At 43.3% G+C, this 16,722-nt stretch overlaps 2 protein-coding genes across 3 annotated transcripts in view; one reads left to right on the forward strand and one right to left on the reverse strand.

The window, feature by feature from the left end:
• Slc25a12 (solute carrier family 25 member 12) overlaps window positions 1–16,722 on the forward strand; it is a 96,606-nt gene that overhangs the window by 37,020 nt on the left and 42,864 nt on the right. Inside the window, exons 1-3 of one of the 2 annotated variants that reach the window (XM_051166108.1) lie at window positions 2,031–2,146; window positions 7,041–7,144; window positions 11,204–11,343. In XM_051166108.1, the coding sequence (XP_051022065.1) occupies window positions 7,093–7,144; window positions 11,204–11,343 (192 nt within the window). In that variant the 5' untranslated portion in view covers window positions 2,031–2,146; window positions 7,041–7,092. Of the gene's footprint in view, window positions 1–2,030; window positions 2,147–7,040; window positions 7,145–11,203; window positions 11,344–16,722 lie in introns of those variants that run through there. The other variant, XM_051166107.1, reaches the window with a different exon arrangement.
• Window positions 11,873–12,609, reverse strand: LOC127207579 (apoptosis regulatory protein Siva-like). Its single transcript, XM_051167033.1, has 2 exons — window positions 12,576–12,609; window positions 11,873–12,388 (listed from the first exon to the last, which is right to left on the reverse strand). The coding sequence occupies exons 1-2, from the start codon at window positions 12,607–12,609 to the stop codon at window positions 11,901–11,903; spliced, it is 522 nt and encodes a 173-aa protein (XP_051022990.1). The 3' UTR covers window positions 11,873–11,900.

Raw genomic sequence — 16,722 nt, forward strand, 5'->3', positions numbered from 1 at the left:
CTCTGTGTAGCCTTGACTGTCCTGGACTCACTTTGTAGACCAGACTGGCCTTGAACTCACAGCGATCCTCTTGCCTCTGCCTCCTAAGTGCTGGGATTAAAAGTGACACCATGCTCAGCCACAAATACATTTTTTCCCTAAAAGATTCCCAGCCCCTATTACCTGTGTAGCCTAGGCTAGCCTTGGACTTCCTATGCAGAAAAAGTTGGCCTTGAACTCCTACTTTGCCTCATCATCTCCCCAGGGCTAGATTTATAAGCATGTGCCACCATACCCATTTTGAAATCATTAGGTGTGTATATGAATATACATATGTATGCATACATGTGTGTATATGTGAATAATTTTTCAGCTGAGACAGTGAGAATATATGAACACACATATGCACACTCTTCAGCCAAGACAATGAGAAAGAGATGACTTTTTGTACCCTGAGTTACACTTGGTCACAAGTGAAAACAGAAGTAAAATACCACAGTTTGAGGCAGAGAGTCAATGGGAACTGTTTTGGTTTAAGCGAGGCAGTCTCTCAGGCACTCCTGGTGATCTGGTGGTGGGTGGAACTTCAGATCCATGGAGATGAATGACTGGCAGCAGCAGACAGTCCAATTTGTACCAGCATCCCTGCCCCCAGCATCCCTGCCTCCAGCATCCCTGCCCCCAGCTTCCCTTATTCCTGGTCCTATAGCCTCCAGGGCTGAATGAGGTAATATACAGGGATCTCTGCCTCTGCTTTCTAATCACACGCGTCAGCTTGTACTTTCTCTTCTTCCTCCGCTCCACTCTCATGGTGCTGGAGGTTCAGGGACGATAGCACTGAGGCCAGCATTTTATTTTCTTGGACCGCTACACTGTCTTGCCGTTTCCTACTGGCTGCGTTTCTGTGGCAGCAGTTAACACCTTCCTTCGTGCAGAGCATTACGTTTTTCTCCAAATTGTTGATTAGTTCTAAATCATTGGTTCTCAATGAGAGTCATTTTGCTTTCTAGGACATCTTTGACAATGTCTACAGACATTTTCATTTATCACAGCTGAGAGATGAAATTGATATCTCCTGCTCAGACTCGGGGATACTGCTAACTGTTCTATAAATCACAGAAGACCCAACAGCAAAAGATTATCCAGATAAAAATGTCAGCAGTCTGGGGTCAAGAGACTATTGATTAAATTTAGGCTTCTTTTTGGTCTTTTCCTACCTCGGTGATGTTAAGGATGATTGGCTAATGCTCATGTCCATTAATTTGTTAAGGGCTTACAAAAGTATACTATTCCTTCCCATCCACAAATACGTGTACCCTTCACCTGCCAGCTGCTTACCCTGAGCTGTCGTTCACACAGCAACGCATAGTAAATGTCTGGTATTGATGACTCTCTCTCTCTCGAGGAGCTGGTACCCGGGATACGAGCTATGACTTCTAGGAGAAGCGCACACCACAGCTATCAGGCGTATCTTACTTTTGCCTGGGGGCCTCTTTCTCTTAACCCTCATGCTTCAGCTTATATTAAAATATCTTTTTTTTAAAAAATGTTTTCTGCAAGGGTGCCAAATACAATTAGCCAAAGCACCATGAATGTGACATTTATATAATTCCTGATTGTTTTGTGGTTCTTCTTGCTGTATATAGTTTCTTTTATTTATGTGCAATAATATAAATGTATATGCCAAAAATAAAAAATAAAATAAATATAAATTTTTTTTATTAAATTCCATCTGTGCTTTAAAAAGTCGAGTATTTTCCTATTTTCTACTAGACTATAGTTTAAAAACATATTTATTTGTGTGCATGTGTATGTGTGTTTGTGTGTGTTTGTGTGTATGTGTGTGTGTGTGTGTGTGTGTGTGTGTGTGTGTACACCTGTGTGTGAGTGCCTGTGGAGACCAGAAGAGGACGTGGGATCTACAGGTGACTGAGTTATTGGTGTGGGTGCTAGGAACCAGGTCTAGGCCCTCTGTGAGAGCAGTGCACACTCTTATTAATGGCTGAACCATCATCCCTCCAGCCCCAGTAACATTTTACTTTGTGTTCCAGGTTGATCTCCTATCAAGAGTTTTTGGCATTTGAATCTGTTTTATGTGCTCCAGACTCCATGTTCATAGTGGCTTTCCAACTGTTTGACAAGAGTGGAGACGGAGAGGTGACATTTGGTAAGGGGAAACCAAAAAGATTCTAAAGTAATACATTAAGTTCCCAGTGCTGGCTCAGTTCTTCATTCCCAGATGCCGTTACCGCCTGTATGTTGCTTATCGAGGGCCTACTCAGTGAGTGAAGTAGTGCTTTCCTAAAGGGGTTTCTACACAGAAAAGTCACGTCACTTTCTTCAGAGTGTTAAGGGGTTGATGAACGCTGTTGCTTCAGCTCATTCAAACACTCACACTTCAACTTGCTGAGAGTGGGATGAGCCGTCTTCATGCTGGCCCAGCCTGTGCAGACGTTCTTCACGGAGGAGAAGCACGACTGCCACGCTTGCCTTCTCATTCTAAAAGGCTTTACTTTTACTTTATTTCCAAGTAGGGAGTTTGGAGCTTCTCTCTATGGCATCTCGGGAAAACCGCTACCCTGTCGTTTTCCACCTGCAGGGAGGCTCAGGGGTGACGGGGTTTCCCCCGAAGCTCCTTCCACTTTAGAGCCGTGGTTTTAGGGAACAAAGCCTTGACGGTAGAATTGTCTCTCCCAAGGTGGATGGAGAAACTTCTTTGGTAGGAACGTTGTCTCACAAGGAAACAAACTAGAAATTTTCTTTTCTTTCTTTCCTTGTTTTTTTAAGCTATCGTTCATCTTTAGAGATCATTTGTAGAAGTTAGTTTATGCTTAGTAAAAGTGTTGGTTAACCTTTTCTTCAGTGGCTTTTCAATTTAAAAAATGTAGTATTTGCAAGGATTTAGAGGCCCCTTTCTACCTTTAAAATTTTTTTTTAACATTTGAGAACATTTCTTATTATGGTTAAAACAAATAACATGGAGTTTTCCATCTTAGTCATTTTTAAGTGTTCAGTTCAACAAGGTTTGGGATGTTCGCTTTTCCAGAACTTTTCCTCCCCTACAAGGTGTGATTTGCACAATATTTGCAGAGAAACCCTTGAAATTCAGACTTTCCCTAAGTCACAGCCCTGTTTATCTCCTCTGATGCTTTAGTTATGATCAAGGCAGGAGGGCATGGTGGCTCTCAACATTCAAGAGGCAGAGAGGCAGGTGTCGCTGTGAATTTGAGGCTGCTGTGGTCTACATAGTCAGTTCCAGGACAGCCAGGGCTACATAGAGACCTTGTCCTAAAAACAAAACAAAAAAACCCCACAAACAGAGCAATGCCACCATAACTATAAGAATGACGAGAAAGTACAAGTTTGTCAGACGAGCCAGCTGTACTGTGCCTGTGATTTGGTGGACACATTGTCTACTTTGGCCTTGGTTTTCATTTGGTTTTTTTTGTTTGTTTGTTTGTTTTGTTTTGTTTTGTTTCCTCTCTTCATCGGCTCAACCCTCTTCCGTGAAGAACATTTTCACCTAAAAATGCTCTGCAGGGCTCTCTTTACATTTCACCACATAACTAACTGTGCATCGCCCCTGCTCTGCAGCTGAAGAATGATTTTTTTTTTTCTGCACAAACAGCCAGAGCTACAGAGGGAGCACAGGGACTTGTTAATCACCTCGTTAATTAGCATCAGCTCCACTGGAGCACTAAATATTGCTGAGCATTCTCCTTCTGTGGGTAGCACGGTGCCCACAAGGCCCCCTTCTAAACATGGCGCAGTAATGTTGGGGAACTGGACACGTGAGTCTGAGTTAATGGCGGTATCATGTGGACGTTAAGAGTTAGGTTTCTCAGCCAGGCGATGGTGGCACACACCTTTAATCCCAGCGCTTGGGAGGCGGAGGCCAGCCTGGTCTACATAGTGAGTTCCAGGACAGCCAGGGCTACCCAGAGAAACCCTGTCTGGAATAACGAAAGGAAAAAAAAAAAGGAAATTTATTTTGTCTTCTACCTTAGTACTGTGTGTGCTCCATTTGGTTGCTTTCCCCAACTTGTGTGTGTGTGTGTGTGTGTGTGTGTGTGTGTGTGTGTCTTTTTAAAAGTGTCACGGAAGGCACTTCATCCAACAGACCATCAACAGATTCCTGTCACTGCTGATTAGGAGACTAAAATGAATATAGGAAGCAGCTGAGTGGCTGGCACATACCTCACTTCATGAAGATAAAAACTCATGGACATTAAGCCCTGACTTTATTCTTTTATGGCCTTTTGTTTTTCCCTTAGATTATGGTTTATGAGTTAGAATTTTAAGAAACATAGTCAGGATAAAAAATCAGTTTGAGTTTTTAATAATACCTACCATAATCTGAAGGACATATGGGTCCTGATCCAAAGACTTTTTTTTTTCCTGTTCATAATGTACAGATAAGATTATCATGGGATACCTAAGAGGTCTTGAGGTCCTTGCCCAATGTGTCCAGTTCTTCTGTTTCCCCTCCCCCATTCCTCCTTTCACTCTTTCTCTTCCCCTCACTCTCATTTCATCAGGGCTTTCATCATTTCCTCTGGCTGTCCTATCACTAGTTTTGAAGATCTACTTTTACATAATTTTTCTTTTTCTTTATTTTGTGGCTCTGGGAGTTGAACCCAGGGCCTTAAGAATTCTAGGTAAGCATTCTGCCACTGAGCTCAGGCTCTACTCTTAGGCCAGCTTTTTCAACTAATCTGAAAGCGATGATAATGAAAAAGAGAATATTTTATTTATGTCTTCAAGAAAACATGCATTGAAACTGTTGTGTTCAGCAAATGCCATGTAATAAGATTTTTTAAGGCCCACTCCTTTCAAGACTCTAGATTCTCTGCATAAGGAAATCATCATCTTGAAGTTTATTTTTATAGGATTTTTGGGTATGTAATGAAGGTCACTTTTCATGTTTGTATCCATTTAATAAGATGAATTGCTCAAATATTTATAGACACAAGTTTAGGGAAAAGAAACTTAATACTAATTCACTTTAACTAACATTAAATCCTTTACACCAAATGGCCTTCCATTTCTTAGTCGGAGCTTTTTAAGGCGCAGTTATCCCTTGTGTGCATGAGGGAAAGTTAGGAGAAATCCCGGATGCAAACTGTAATCGGATGGAGATTTTGCCATTGCTATGATCCGTGGACTCTGACGACAGTGTTAGTGTTATCTGTGCATTTGTCCATATTGATCTCATCTGTGCTTTTGTTTTAGATATGCTTTTTATGCACATCAAGCTATATATTTAAGCTGTAGCATCTTAGCAAGCGTTTATATACACAGCAGCATCAAACGTCTCCTGGAGTGCCAGACAAGGTTGTTTTGCTGCTGTTGTTGTTGTTATTGTTGTTGTCAGAGATGCTTCCATTCTGGAGAGAAGGTTTCTATCAAGGCCTTGGTGATATGTGTTAGAATGAAAGCTCCGGGGAGGATTCTGGAATTCTGGTCTGTTTCTGTATTTTTTTTTTTTAAATAAATAAAGTCGTATTTTTCTCCTTAATGATCTTTAATACACTTTTAATGCATGCTGTGGGTAATTGCTTACTGGCTTGTATCTCTGGTACTGCCAGCTGGCCTGAGCCGTGTGGAGGCCGTTGCATGACAAGTGTGTGCTGGATACAGTGTACATGTGGCCGTGTCTCACTGTGACCCACAGGTGTGCTGGTGTCCTGCTGGTAGAATTAGGTGCAGGTAACCTGATCCTCGTTGTGTGGTAATACTGCACGGTGCTCTTATCTGTTGCCATGCATTTATCTCAAACATTTTAAAGAAGGTACTTATCGTTTTAACAAAGATTTAATTCTAAAATATAAACCCAAAACAAACAGAACCAAAAGAAGCCCTTGCCTGTTTACTACTAAACACATGTAAAACATACTATATGCTCTAGATTTTCTATTAAACACTCATGCAACCTTGTGCCCCAGTGTGTCGGTTAGGACTGGGAGCTCATCAAAATGAGCTCTTCCAAGGGCACACCCATACGGCATAGACCTTCTAAGTCAGGGATGCCATTTGACAGATTACCGTGTTGGTTGTCAGGGTGTACAGCGTACAGCAAGTCAAATAGACTCTTCCCCAAAGGGAAGCCACAACGACTGCTGTTTTTCCGAGTGTCAGGACATGGTAATGTAAATACCGAGAACGCTGTGGTGCCCTTTCGCTGTGGAGACAGAACCATGGACGTAGATGATGTGAGATTCTAACGGCCGTAAGACGATGATAATTTGGTACGCACTAAAGGCACATGGGTGTTTGATTAAACCAGGAAGAAATTTTAAGAGTCTTTGTATGCTTATCAGACATCGCAGAAAGAACTATTCTGAACAAAACGCACAGGGCCACTAAAGCGGCTTGAGGGTTCGAGGCTAAAGGAGAGGACCCCCTGGGTTTTGTGCCTCGTAGCTTCTGAGATGCTCGCTAACTGTGAACTCGTCTTTCCTGAGAAATGAACCTTTACGTATATTTGGCAGCGGGACTCCTCTATTTGACTGATCACACAGTAATCCCTTCTGGAGGTAGGTAAAGGGCTAACAACACCTTCCCCCAGAGTGCCGGGGAGTTCACCCAGGACTTCCTGGAAGTAAGAGCCTGGAAGCTGAGAGAGTCTGCATGCTGCCGTTGGGACTTCCTCCACCAGTTTCTGCTGTTGATCTTTTCCATTGTGATTGTTGTGGCTGTTTGTTTTCTTTTCTGGGTTCCTAGTTGTTCCTCTTCTTTCCTCCCAATTTGTCCTTCGCTGAAAAGCACATCCACAAATCTCCCTGTTGTGTCCGGTCAGTTGTACACACTCGAGTAAGTCACCGTTTACCGCAGGTGTCCTAAGGGCCTCTCTGACTTCACCCTAAGAACTGTGCAGGTGAAACCAAGCTGTCGAGAGGGGGAAAAAAAAATTACCCCCTAGCCATAAAGAATGCTTGGTCTCAGGCCTCTAGGTTGGAAGCAGCAGCTCCTGCTGGGCTGGGATCCTTGAACTCAGGATGTCAAGCTGGGCTGATGGTAGGCGGGCTGTGTCACGGGGCTGATGGCTTGTATACCTACAGGAGGAGTTCTCTGGCCACACCGTTGGTACAGCAGCTCCTTCCAGGCTCATTCATGGAGCAGGCACGGTGGCAGTCTTGGAGAAGAGTGCCAGCCCCGGTCAGAGGTAATTTTGTACTGCAGAAAGGTGATGAAGACCCTGCAGAAAGCTCCCATGAGAACCAGGGGAGGCATGAGGGTGGATGACGCGGGGAGACACAGTGTGGGTGGCTGGGGAGATGGAAAACCCTCTGTTAAGACACATTTCCAGACTACGCTGCAATGAGTATTTCACCTAGTCCAATCTTTCTAAGCTAAACAGCTAAACTGACTAATCTACGTTCTTGGAACATTTTTTTTACTTAATCACATTGTCACCGTCACCTGCTCTCCAGACAAATCCCGCGCTCCTCTCCTTTTGAGCAAAGAGAACATAGTGACAAGCTACTTTTATTATCTGGCCCCAGTTTTCAAAGGAATTATAAAGCGCCTTTTCCCTAAGCCCATGCTCCCTGCAGGCAATGAAAAAGTGGCTCTATTGTTTTCTCTGTCAGAAACATGAATGGACTCCCGTTTCTCTTAGCAATGCCAACCTAGTATAACGTCCTGGATCATGATCTTGCTGCCAGGATGTGACTGTCATGCCAGGCCAGAGCTGTGGCCACAGAAATAGTGCTCGTAAAGAGTGCTAGTTAGAGCTAAAGATCCTTGTTTGCCACTGGAAAGACGGATTCTCTTTGGGTGGGAAGGGCTGTTACGCAGAGTAGCAAGATGGGTCAGGCGTGCTTGGGGTTAATGCAAAGCCTGGTGACCCAGGAAGATGAGTGCTGATAAGGCCATTGCCTCATGCAGGTCTACACCCCTTAGTTCCAGGATCCAGGACGTTTTCGTAACTTTGTTTTGTAAACACTCCCTAGTGAAAGAACAGTGGCAATTATAAATGTAGACTACATCCACTCTGTGACATTCCTCAGGCAGCTTCAGATGAACATCATGGGATAGGGACAGATTTGTAGACTGCATCTCAAGCGGTGCTGAGGTAGGATCACAGTCTTATTAGCCCCCAGTCACTCCAGTTGCAGCCTGGGGTGTGATGAAAAGGACTGAGTGTCACAGAGTAGTTAATAGACCAGGGGATGATGTCACAAGGAAACCATGTACAGAGCTGTCAGGGGACCATTTGGGGAGAAGTAGAAAATATTCTGCTTTTCTATCTGTCCAACCGCCACTTCTGTATTTGAGAGCCTGCTCTGACTCTTGAAGACCACTGTCTTAATTGCTTGAACAGCGTCTAGGTTTCCAGAGGTTGCTAGGAAGTTAGTAAGACAGAGTTCCCCATTGAAGCTTTCATTTTAGGCCTGGATATGGCTCCTCCATAGAGGGCTTGCTTGGCATTGGCAGGGCATGGGCTGATCATCAGCTCCCCATTAACAAGGAGTTGTTTTTTTTTTTTAAACTATAAGGAGTTTATTTTTCAAGTATGTTTTATACTTTTAGTTTGTGAGCCCAGTATGGTAGTTCATGCCTGTAATCCCAGCGACTTGGAGGCTGAGACAGGAGGATTGTAAATTCAAGGCCCTCTTGGGCTTCAGGGTGAGACTGTACCCTGTCTCAAAATAAAAAGAAACTAAAGAGAGTTGGAGGAGTAGATCAGTAGAAGGAGGCTTACCCAGCATGCTCAAGGCCATGGGTTCAAGACCCAGTACCACAAATAAATAATAAAGACGAGTCAGTAAATATCCTTTTGGTGATGTCAGAAAAAAAAAGAAACCATTACATTTTGTTTGTTTGTTTGTTTGTTTGAAGGCTTTTGAGTCTTTGATTTTGAGACTGTTTTGCACTTAAGATTCTGATATTTCCAAATTATATAAAAAGGGATTCAGTTTTATCTGCTGTTGCATAAAAATTATGCAGGCACCTTTCTTTTCCTTTCGTTTTAGAGACAGCATCTTGCTAAGTAGACGCAGACCTGCTGTGCAGCAGTATGTACATTTCCTATTAAATAATTGATCATTGTGAGTAATACCTTTAAATAAAAGCTAACTTCCTTTCTTTAGCAGACTTAGTATTGCTTCATATATGCGATGATTTATGTTACGTTATTCTACATTCCATTACACTTTTCATTTTTTTCAAAGATTTATTTATTTATTATTATGTATACAATGCTCTATCTGCATATGTACCTGCAGGCCAGAAGAGGACATTACATCATATTATAGATGGTTGTGAGCCACCTTGTGGTTGCTGGGAATTGAACTCATGACCTCTGGAAGAACAGCCAGTGCTCTTAACCTCTGAGCCGTCTCTCCAGCCCTACACTTTTCATCTTTATTTTAAACACCTTTTTTTTGTTAGACCTTTTTAATTTTTATTTTTTATATTTTAGGGGACAGGATCTCACTCTGTAGCTTGGCTGGCTTGGCACTCCTTATGTGAACTAGGCTGGCCTCCAATTCACAGACATCCTCCTGCCTCTCCTTCCCAAATGCTGGGACTAAAGCGTGCACTACCGTGTCTGGTTTGTTAGTCTTCTAAAATACGTAAAGTTAGTTAACCTGAGACAGGAGTGACTAATTATATTAGATGGATCCTAAAAACATTTTTACAGTCCTTACTATTTTAATTACTTTATAAGCTTTAACATATTTTACAATCTGAAACCCCGATGGCTGGTGGTGGAGGACTGGGACCATGATCCTGAGCATGAGGAGTGAGCATTCTACACAAGCTACGACCCCAGGGCCCAGCTTTAAGCATGATGGTCTGTATCAATTTGAGCCAGAATCTCATGAATCGATACTGAAATCTTTTGAGAAATAAAAACCCCATGCAGTGTTTAGTTTGTTTGTTTAAGGTGAACATACTTGACGTGGGTTGAAAACTCTGAGATCTTATTGCCACTTAGCTAAGAAATCCTGCATCTGTTTGAGAGAAGATGAGAATCCAATCTCCCCAGTGACATCCAGTGCCTCCTTCCGGCTCACTACATCCTGTGAACTAGAGCCATTACCTTGAGTCCAGACTGCTAGGAGAGTTCCAGGCCAGAGTTCCACCCAAATGTAGTGCTTTCCCGAAGGAAAGGCTACACAAAACCAAGGGAATCCATTACCCACCATCGCCGGCTATGAGATTGGCATTGTCTTCAAAGACTGTAAAACGTCAAACCTCTGTTTACTAATTCTCTAGGATAATTGATAGCTACTGACGGTAAAACCCTTTCACTAATAACATTGGCTGAATTTGGAAAATAATTTACTTTTTAAGACATTACTAAAAAGACTTCCTGCTCTCTTAATTTTGCTAATGATTTTTTTTTTTTTGCATGAGCTTCTAAATTAGTCTACCCGGTCTCTGCTTGTTAAAGCACCAGTTATTTGTGAACCAATTTTCATAATCAATGTCAAACTGTAAGAAAGTGAATGACCTTGCCACTGCATGAAGACAAGCAACAGAGTCCTGGTCGTAGCATACAGCGTGACTGGTACCTACTAAAAAGCTAGCGTGCCGTGTAAGGTTCTCCATTGACAAGCAGATCACTAATTTCACTTATCTTAAAATATTTTAATAGTTCAGACTATTAATCATAGATTTTAGGGGGATTTCGAGGCTTTGTGGCAAGACCCTATTTTTGACACATCAGCTTTTAATAAGGTGCTTTACTGCTGAGCTAATGATAGTTGGAAGTGTTTCTTATAGCTGTCTTCAATAGTCATATTCAGGCTAGTGTGAATGTAATAATCATACCTCAATCAAAGCATACTTAGTATGACAAATATTGCATTATACTGTAATTTAGGTATTCACGCTTCTGATAAAAGGCTTAATTCGACTCCTTGAGGAACCAGGGGAACACTATTGAGCTTATGCTGGAATGTAAAACAGCAGCTACTTATATGGCAAGATAGAAACCGCTTCCTAATTAAAATTAAGTCAAGAGAAATTAAGAATCTCACAGCCTTATATGTAAGGGTACACAATCTTAAGTGAAAAATTATATTTTGTGTCAGTTGTGTTCCTGCATGGGTTTCTGGGCACAAAGGGAGATTTGCAGTTCCTCTTAGTAGAAGCAGCCAGCCGGCCTTGACTTTTTAAACTTCTCTTAATTCTTCTCTGTAGGAGCATTGCAGTGGATTGGATGGTTCGCTGTCAGCGTGACTGATTCGGTTTTCTTTTCCCTTTTAAGAAAATGTCAAGGAGATTTTTGGACAGACCATTATCCATCATCACATCCCTTTTAACTGGGACTGTGAGTTCATCCGGCTGCATTTTGGGCACAATCGCAAGAAGCACCTGAACTATGTGGAATTCACACAGTTTCTCCAGGTAGGCACCCGCCCTTCCCGGGCACGCGTGTTGTCTGGCACAGAGACCGAGGAAGTCCTCGTCTAACCCCGTACTTCATCTCCCGCCCACTGAAACGAGCTCTTTAAACTCTTGCAGCCATTTTCCTTCCACGTGCACATCCGCTTATTTAAATAGTCGACTTCTATTCTCCCTTCTTGGTTTTTCTGCTTTCAGGTGTGTGTGTGTGTGTGTGTGTGTGTGTGTGTGTGTGTGTGTTTTAAGATTTATTTATTTATTATTATGTATACAGTGCTCTGCCTACATGTACACCTGCTGGCCAGAAGAGGGCATCAGATCACATTGTAGATGGTTGTGAGCCACCATGTGGTTGCTGGGAATTGAACTCAGGACCTCTGGAAGAACAGACAGTGCTCCTAACCACTGAGCCATCTCTCCAGCCCATTTGGTTGGATTTTTTTTTTTCCAAATATAAAGAGATTTATTCACTTGTTACTGGGGTACAAAACATAGCGTATAAAAGCCACCTTCTCCCTCTTCGTGTGAACATCTTGCACTGTCCATGGCCACCTCAGGCTTCAAACATAGCTGGTGCAAAGTGTCTTCTCGCCATCATCAGCATAGTCTGCAAGGCCACACAGCATACAGGCCAAGGCTCCGCAGCCCCAGCAGGTGTATATACATTGCCCACAGAGGGCCCGGTCACACTGGCTGCAGACCGCCTTCCCATCCACAGATCTCACGCAGGATGAACAAGCGATGGGTGCTGCCCCAAGCAGGCCAGCTTCCCAGGCCTGAGCCTGGCAGCGTGTCAGTCGGCCATCAGGTCCGATCAACATCTGTCCCCTTGCAGCTTGAGAGGCCCCCACCAGGCCAGGCTTCAGTGACTCTGGCATGTGGTGGATGGAACAACCTTCGCCCCATATGTGATCTCTATAGGCCTGGGCCCCTTGGAAAAGGAGCTGCTTGGTTCTTTCAACGACCTCGCGCGAGTAGCGCTCGGCGAACACACCACGGCTCAGCTCTCTCCGGCCCACGTGGACTTTGAGCTGCAGCGGGGAAGCTCCTATTGTGCATGATAGCGGGTATCAGAAACCAGAGCGGCGCACAACCCGCCGAACACACGTCACCCGCCGAACACACGTCACGGCGCGCTCTGACCGCCTGTGAGGCCCGGGAGGCGAGGGGCGCTCCGCTCCAGCAGCTTGGTTGGATTCTTACTGCTTCAGATTAGGAGTTCTTTTGCCTCTCACTGCCAAGCACAGACTGCACATTTTCCACCCTCATCCTTTCTATAGTTATGTCACAAGTCTGTTTAGGCCAATGGTTATGGGCTATAATTTCATAAACGCAACCCTCCATACAACCCAAAATATTTGGAAAAAGTTGTATCATTGTTGAACACGCACAGATTTTTTTCTTGTCACTATTCCTTCAACAATAAAGTGTAATTATAGTACATTTGCATAGTATCCATACTACATTAGTGTTTGGGCACCTTTTTGTGGCTTTCTTTCTTTCTTTCTTTTCCTTTTTCTGAGTTAGGGTTTCTCAGTATAACCCTGACTGGCCTAGAACTGACTCTGTAGACCAGGCTGCCCTCAAACTCTATCTGCCTCTGCCTCCTGAGTGCTGGGATTAAAGGTGTGTACCACCACTTCCTGCAGAATTAGTTTTGTTCTTGTTCTTGTTTTTTTGTTTTGGTTTTTCGAGACAGTGTTTCTCTCTGTAGCCTTGACTGTCCTGGACTCTTCTCTGTAGAGCAGACTGGCCTTGAACTCGCAGAGATCTGCTTGCCTCTGCCTTCTGAGTGCTGGGACTAAAGGCGCGTACCACCACTGCCCCAGAGTAGTAGGTAGGCTGTATGAATACCGTAGAGACGCTTTCAAATATGTAAGAGGAGCTGGTGAGATGGATCAGTGAGCACAGTCACTTGCCACCAAGTGTGATGACCTGAGTTTGATCCGTTAAACTCTTGTAGTGGCAGGTGAGAACTGAAACTTGCAAGCTGGCCTCTAACCTCCCATGTACACACACACACACACACACACTGTGAGCAAAGACAGAGACAGAGAGACAGAGAGAGAGAGAGAGAGGAGAGAGAGAGGAGACGAGAGAGAGAGAGAGAGAGAGAGCAGAGAGAGAGAGAGAGAGAGCGAGAGAGAGAGAGAGGAGGAGGAGGAGAGAGAGAGAGAGAGGAGAGAGAGAGAGAGAGAGAGAGAGAGAGAGAGAGAGAGAGTACACTAAATAAATAAACGCCAAAAAAAAAAAAAAAGCCATAGGATACACGTATGCTATATGGAAGAGATGGTTTAAAGTATATGGGGGAACATAAGTAGGCTATCTGCAAACACTGTACTTGTTCAGCTTTTAGTGTCCACGGGGAGAGGACCGGTGGGGTTGGGTCCTGGAACCAAATACCTTACAGATAGTGAGGCACACCTCTGATTAGTGCCTAGAACTATTACTTTGTTTGGGATCTCCAGGGTTTGTTTACTTTTCTACTTAGTAATGTTAAGACATCCATCCTGTCATTATTAAAATCTCTTTAGTGCATTTAAAACACGGGAGGTTACTTATTAATTTCACAGTAGTGGGACTCTCCAGGAGCGTGGCTCAGCGCCTGGCATGCATGAGGCCCTGGGGTTGATTCCTAGTATAGCAAAGGATTAAAAAAAAAAAAAGAAAAACAAAAACAAAAAAATAGAGGAGGGGAAGATAGATTTTTATATAAAATAGAATATGAAACGGATCCTCTAAAAAAAGAGAGTTTTCTGACTTTCAGAACATTAATGTATTTTGCAGCTTCCATCATATCCCAGACCTGTTTATTACTCCAGAGAATTGCCTGAGCCCTTTTAGAAGTCGCTCCCATCAATACTTCTCTCCCGGCTTCTGGGAGCTACCAATCTGCCTTTGGTTTTTATGGATGTAACTGTTATAGACAATCCATATGAGTAGGATTATATGCCAGGGTTTTCCTTGTGTCTCTTTTCTTCCACTTAACATAATATTTTAAAGAATTATCTATCCATAGTGGGACAAATATGATAGGCCACATCTTTAATCCCAGCATTCAGGAAGCAGAGCAGGGAGACAGGCAGATTTCTTGAGTTCGAAGCCAGCCTGATCTATAGAGAATTCTAGATCAGTCAGGGTTACATAGTGAGACTCTGTCTAAAAAAAAAAAAAAAAGAAGAAGAAGAAGAAAAAAAAAAGAAAAGGAAAAAGAAAAAGAATTAGCCATATTGGGAGTGGGGCTATTGGGAGTGGGGCTGTAGCTCAGTGGTAAAGCGCTTGCCTAGCGTATGTGAACCCTAGGGCTTCACAGCCACTAGGCCTTTACGTGGGTGTAAGTGTTCACACTTGTAATCTTTGCACTTAGGAGGCAGAAGCACGGGGATCCGGAGTTCAAACGCGCATTTGCCTTCCACTTGGGCCGTATGAGAAGACCTTGTCTCAAGAAACAAACAGCAAAAAAAAAAAAAAAAAAAGAACTGCTCATATTTGATCGTGTAGTGACACTCTACTTAATTCCCTTTTTTGACTTAATATTCAATGCATGACTATATTTTTGTCCATTCATAGATTGTTTGACCTTCTGGTTTTTGTTTTTGTTTTTGTTTTTGTTTTTTTGTTTTTTTCCCCAAGACAGGGTTTCTCTGTGTGGCCTTGGATATCCTGGACTCGCTTTGTAGACCAGGCTGGCCTCGAACTCACAGCGATCCACCTGCCTCTGCCTCCCGAGTGCTGGGATTAAAGGTGTGCGCCACCACACCTGGCAACTTTCTGGTTCTTTGTACACAGGAGTTCCTAGAAACATTCACACACAAATATTCATTAGATGACCTACTTTCAATTCTTCGTGTATATAGCTATGGATAGAATCGCAGCCATGCTGTTCTGTATTAATTCCCGTTGCTTCCCTCTGTTCCTTCCCTGTCGTGGTGATGGGCATAGTACCCAGGACCCTGTGTGTGCCTGACAAGTGCTGTCATTGAGCTGTGTCCTGGCCCCTGTGCTTAACATCCAGAGGAAACACCAGAGTGTTTTCTATAGCAGCGGCAGTACATGGTGCCTTACGGTCTGAAGGTGGAGCTAAGCTTACAACTCTCTGATCACCATCACCTTCGTCCTGTCACCTCTGAATCCATCACCTTTGAGCCCAGTTACCCTTCCGTTAACATCGCATCTCCTACTCCCTGGATTTCATCTTTCCTTAATAATGGTTTACTTCTTTTAGATAGAATGTTTCCTGTATTGGCTCTCTGAGAAAAGTAAAAAAAAAAAAAAAAAAAAAAAGAATTTTGAGACTTTACTTATATGTGAAAAGCTTCCATCATTAAACTTAAATAGTTGACTGGATATTGACTTTAAAAGCATTTCTTGTATGCTTTCTGCTTTGTGGTGTTGACATTAAGAAGCCCAATGCCATTCTCACAGCAGATTTAACTTGTCCTCTGGGGTGTTTTAGGACCCCACCCCCCGACCCTCCCCACCAGTGGCCAGTTTATAGAATGATTATTTCCAGGTCTTGTCTTAATTGTTTATTCAAGACATGTGAAATAAGGGTGTGAACAGATGCAGTATCAAAAGAACTTTATTCAGGAGCAAAGTGATAGTACAGTGAGGGTACACATGAGAAAACATGGACATTCACAAAACCAAGCAGCAGCTACACGAATCAGAGCGCAATCACAGGCCCCGGGCCATTGCCTAGGCCTTCTTTATGGGGGAAGAACAGGGGGACTTGTTACTAAGGGGTATAATACGGGCAGTTCTCTATTTCAATAAACAAATTTGAGTTGTATATCCTTCACTGCCCATACTCTTTCTGATAATGCACCTGATTTTAATCATAAGCCTGCCTAAGTATACATAGGTGTAGGATGATTAATAGCGGGGCCAACAAGATGGCTCAGTGGGTAAAAGCACTTGCCTGCGAGTCTGATGAGCTGACTTCAATCCTTAGGACCCATACATCAGAAGGAGAGAACCAACTATTATACAGTCTCCTCTGATGCCCACGTGCCTGCTGTGATGTGCAACCCCCCCCCCCCATTTTATAAAGTAATACTTTTTTGTTTGTAAGTTTGTTTCGAGATAGGGTTTCTCAGTATAACTGCCATGGCTGTCCTAGAACTCACTTTGTAGACCAGGCTGGCCTCCAGCTCACAGAGATCTGCCTGCCTCTGCCTCCCCAGTGCTGGGATTAAAGGTGCCATCATGCTTGGCTCAAGTAATACATTTTTAATTGAAAAAAAAAAAATTAAAGATGGTAAGTAGGGGATTTTCCTTGCTGCCCGTGTGCCCAAAACAGGTTCATGCTGGACTGGCCTCCCACAGAATATAACTGGGAAGGCATGTGAATAGAAACTTTCCCATTATTTGGAGTCGGGA

Source organism: Acomys russatus, chromosome 24, assembly GCF_903995435.1.
Source record: "Acomys russatus chromosome 24, mAcoRus1.1, whole genome shotgun sequence".
Taxonomy (NCBI): domain Eukaryota; kingdom Metazoa; phylum Chordata; class Mammalia; order Rodentia; family Muridae; genus Acomys; species Acomys russatus.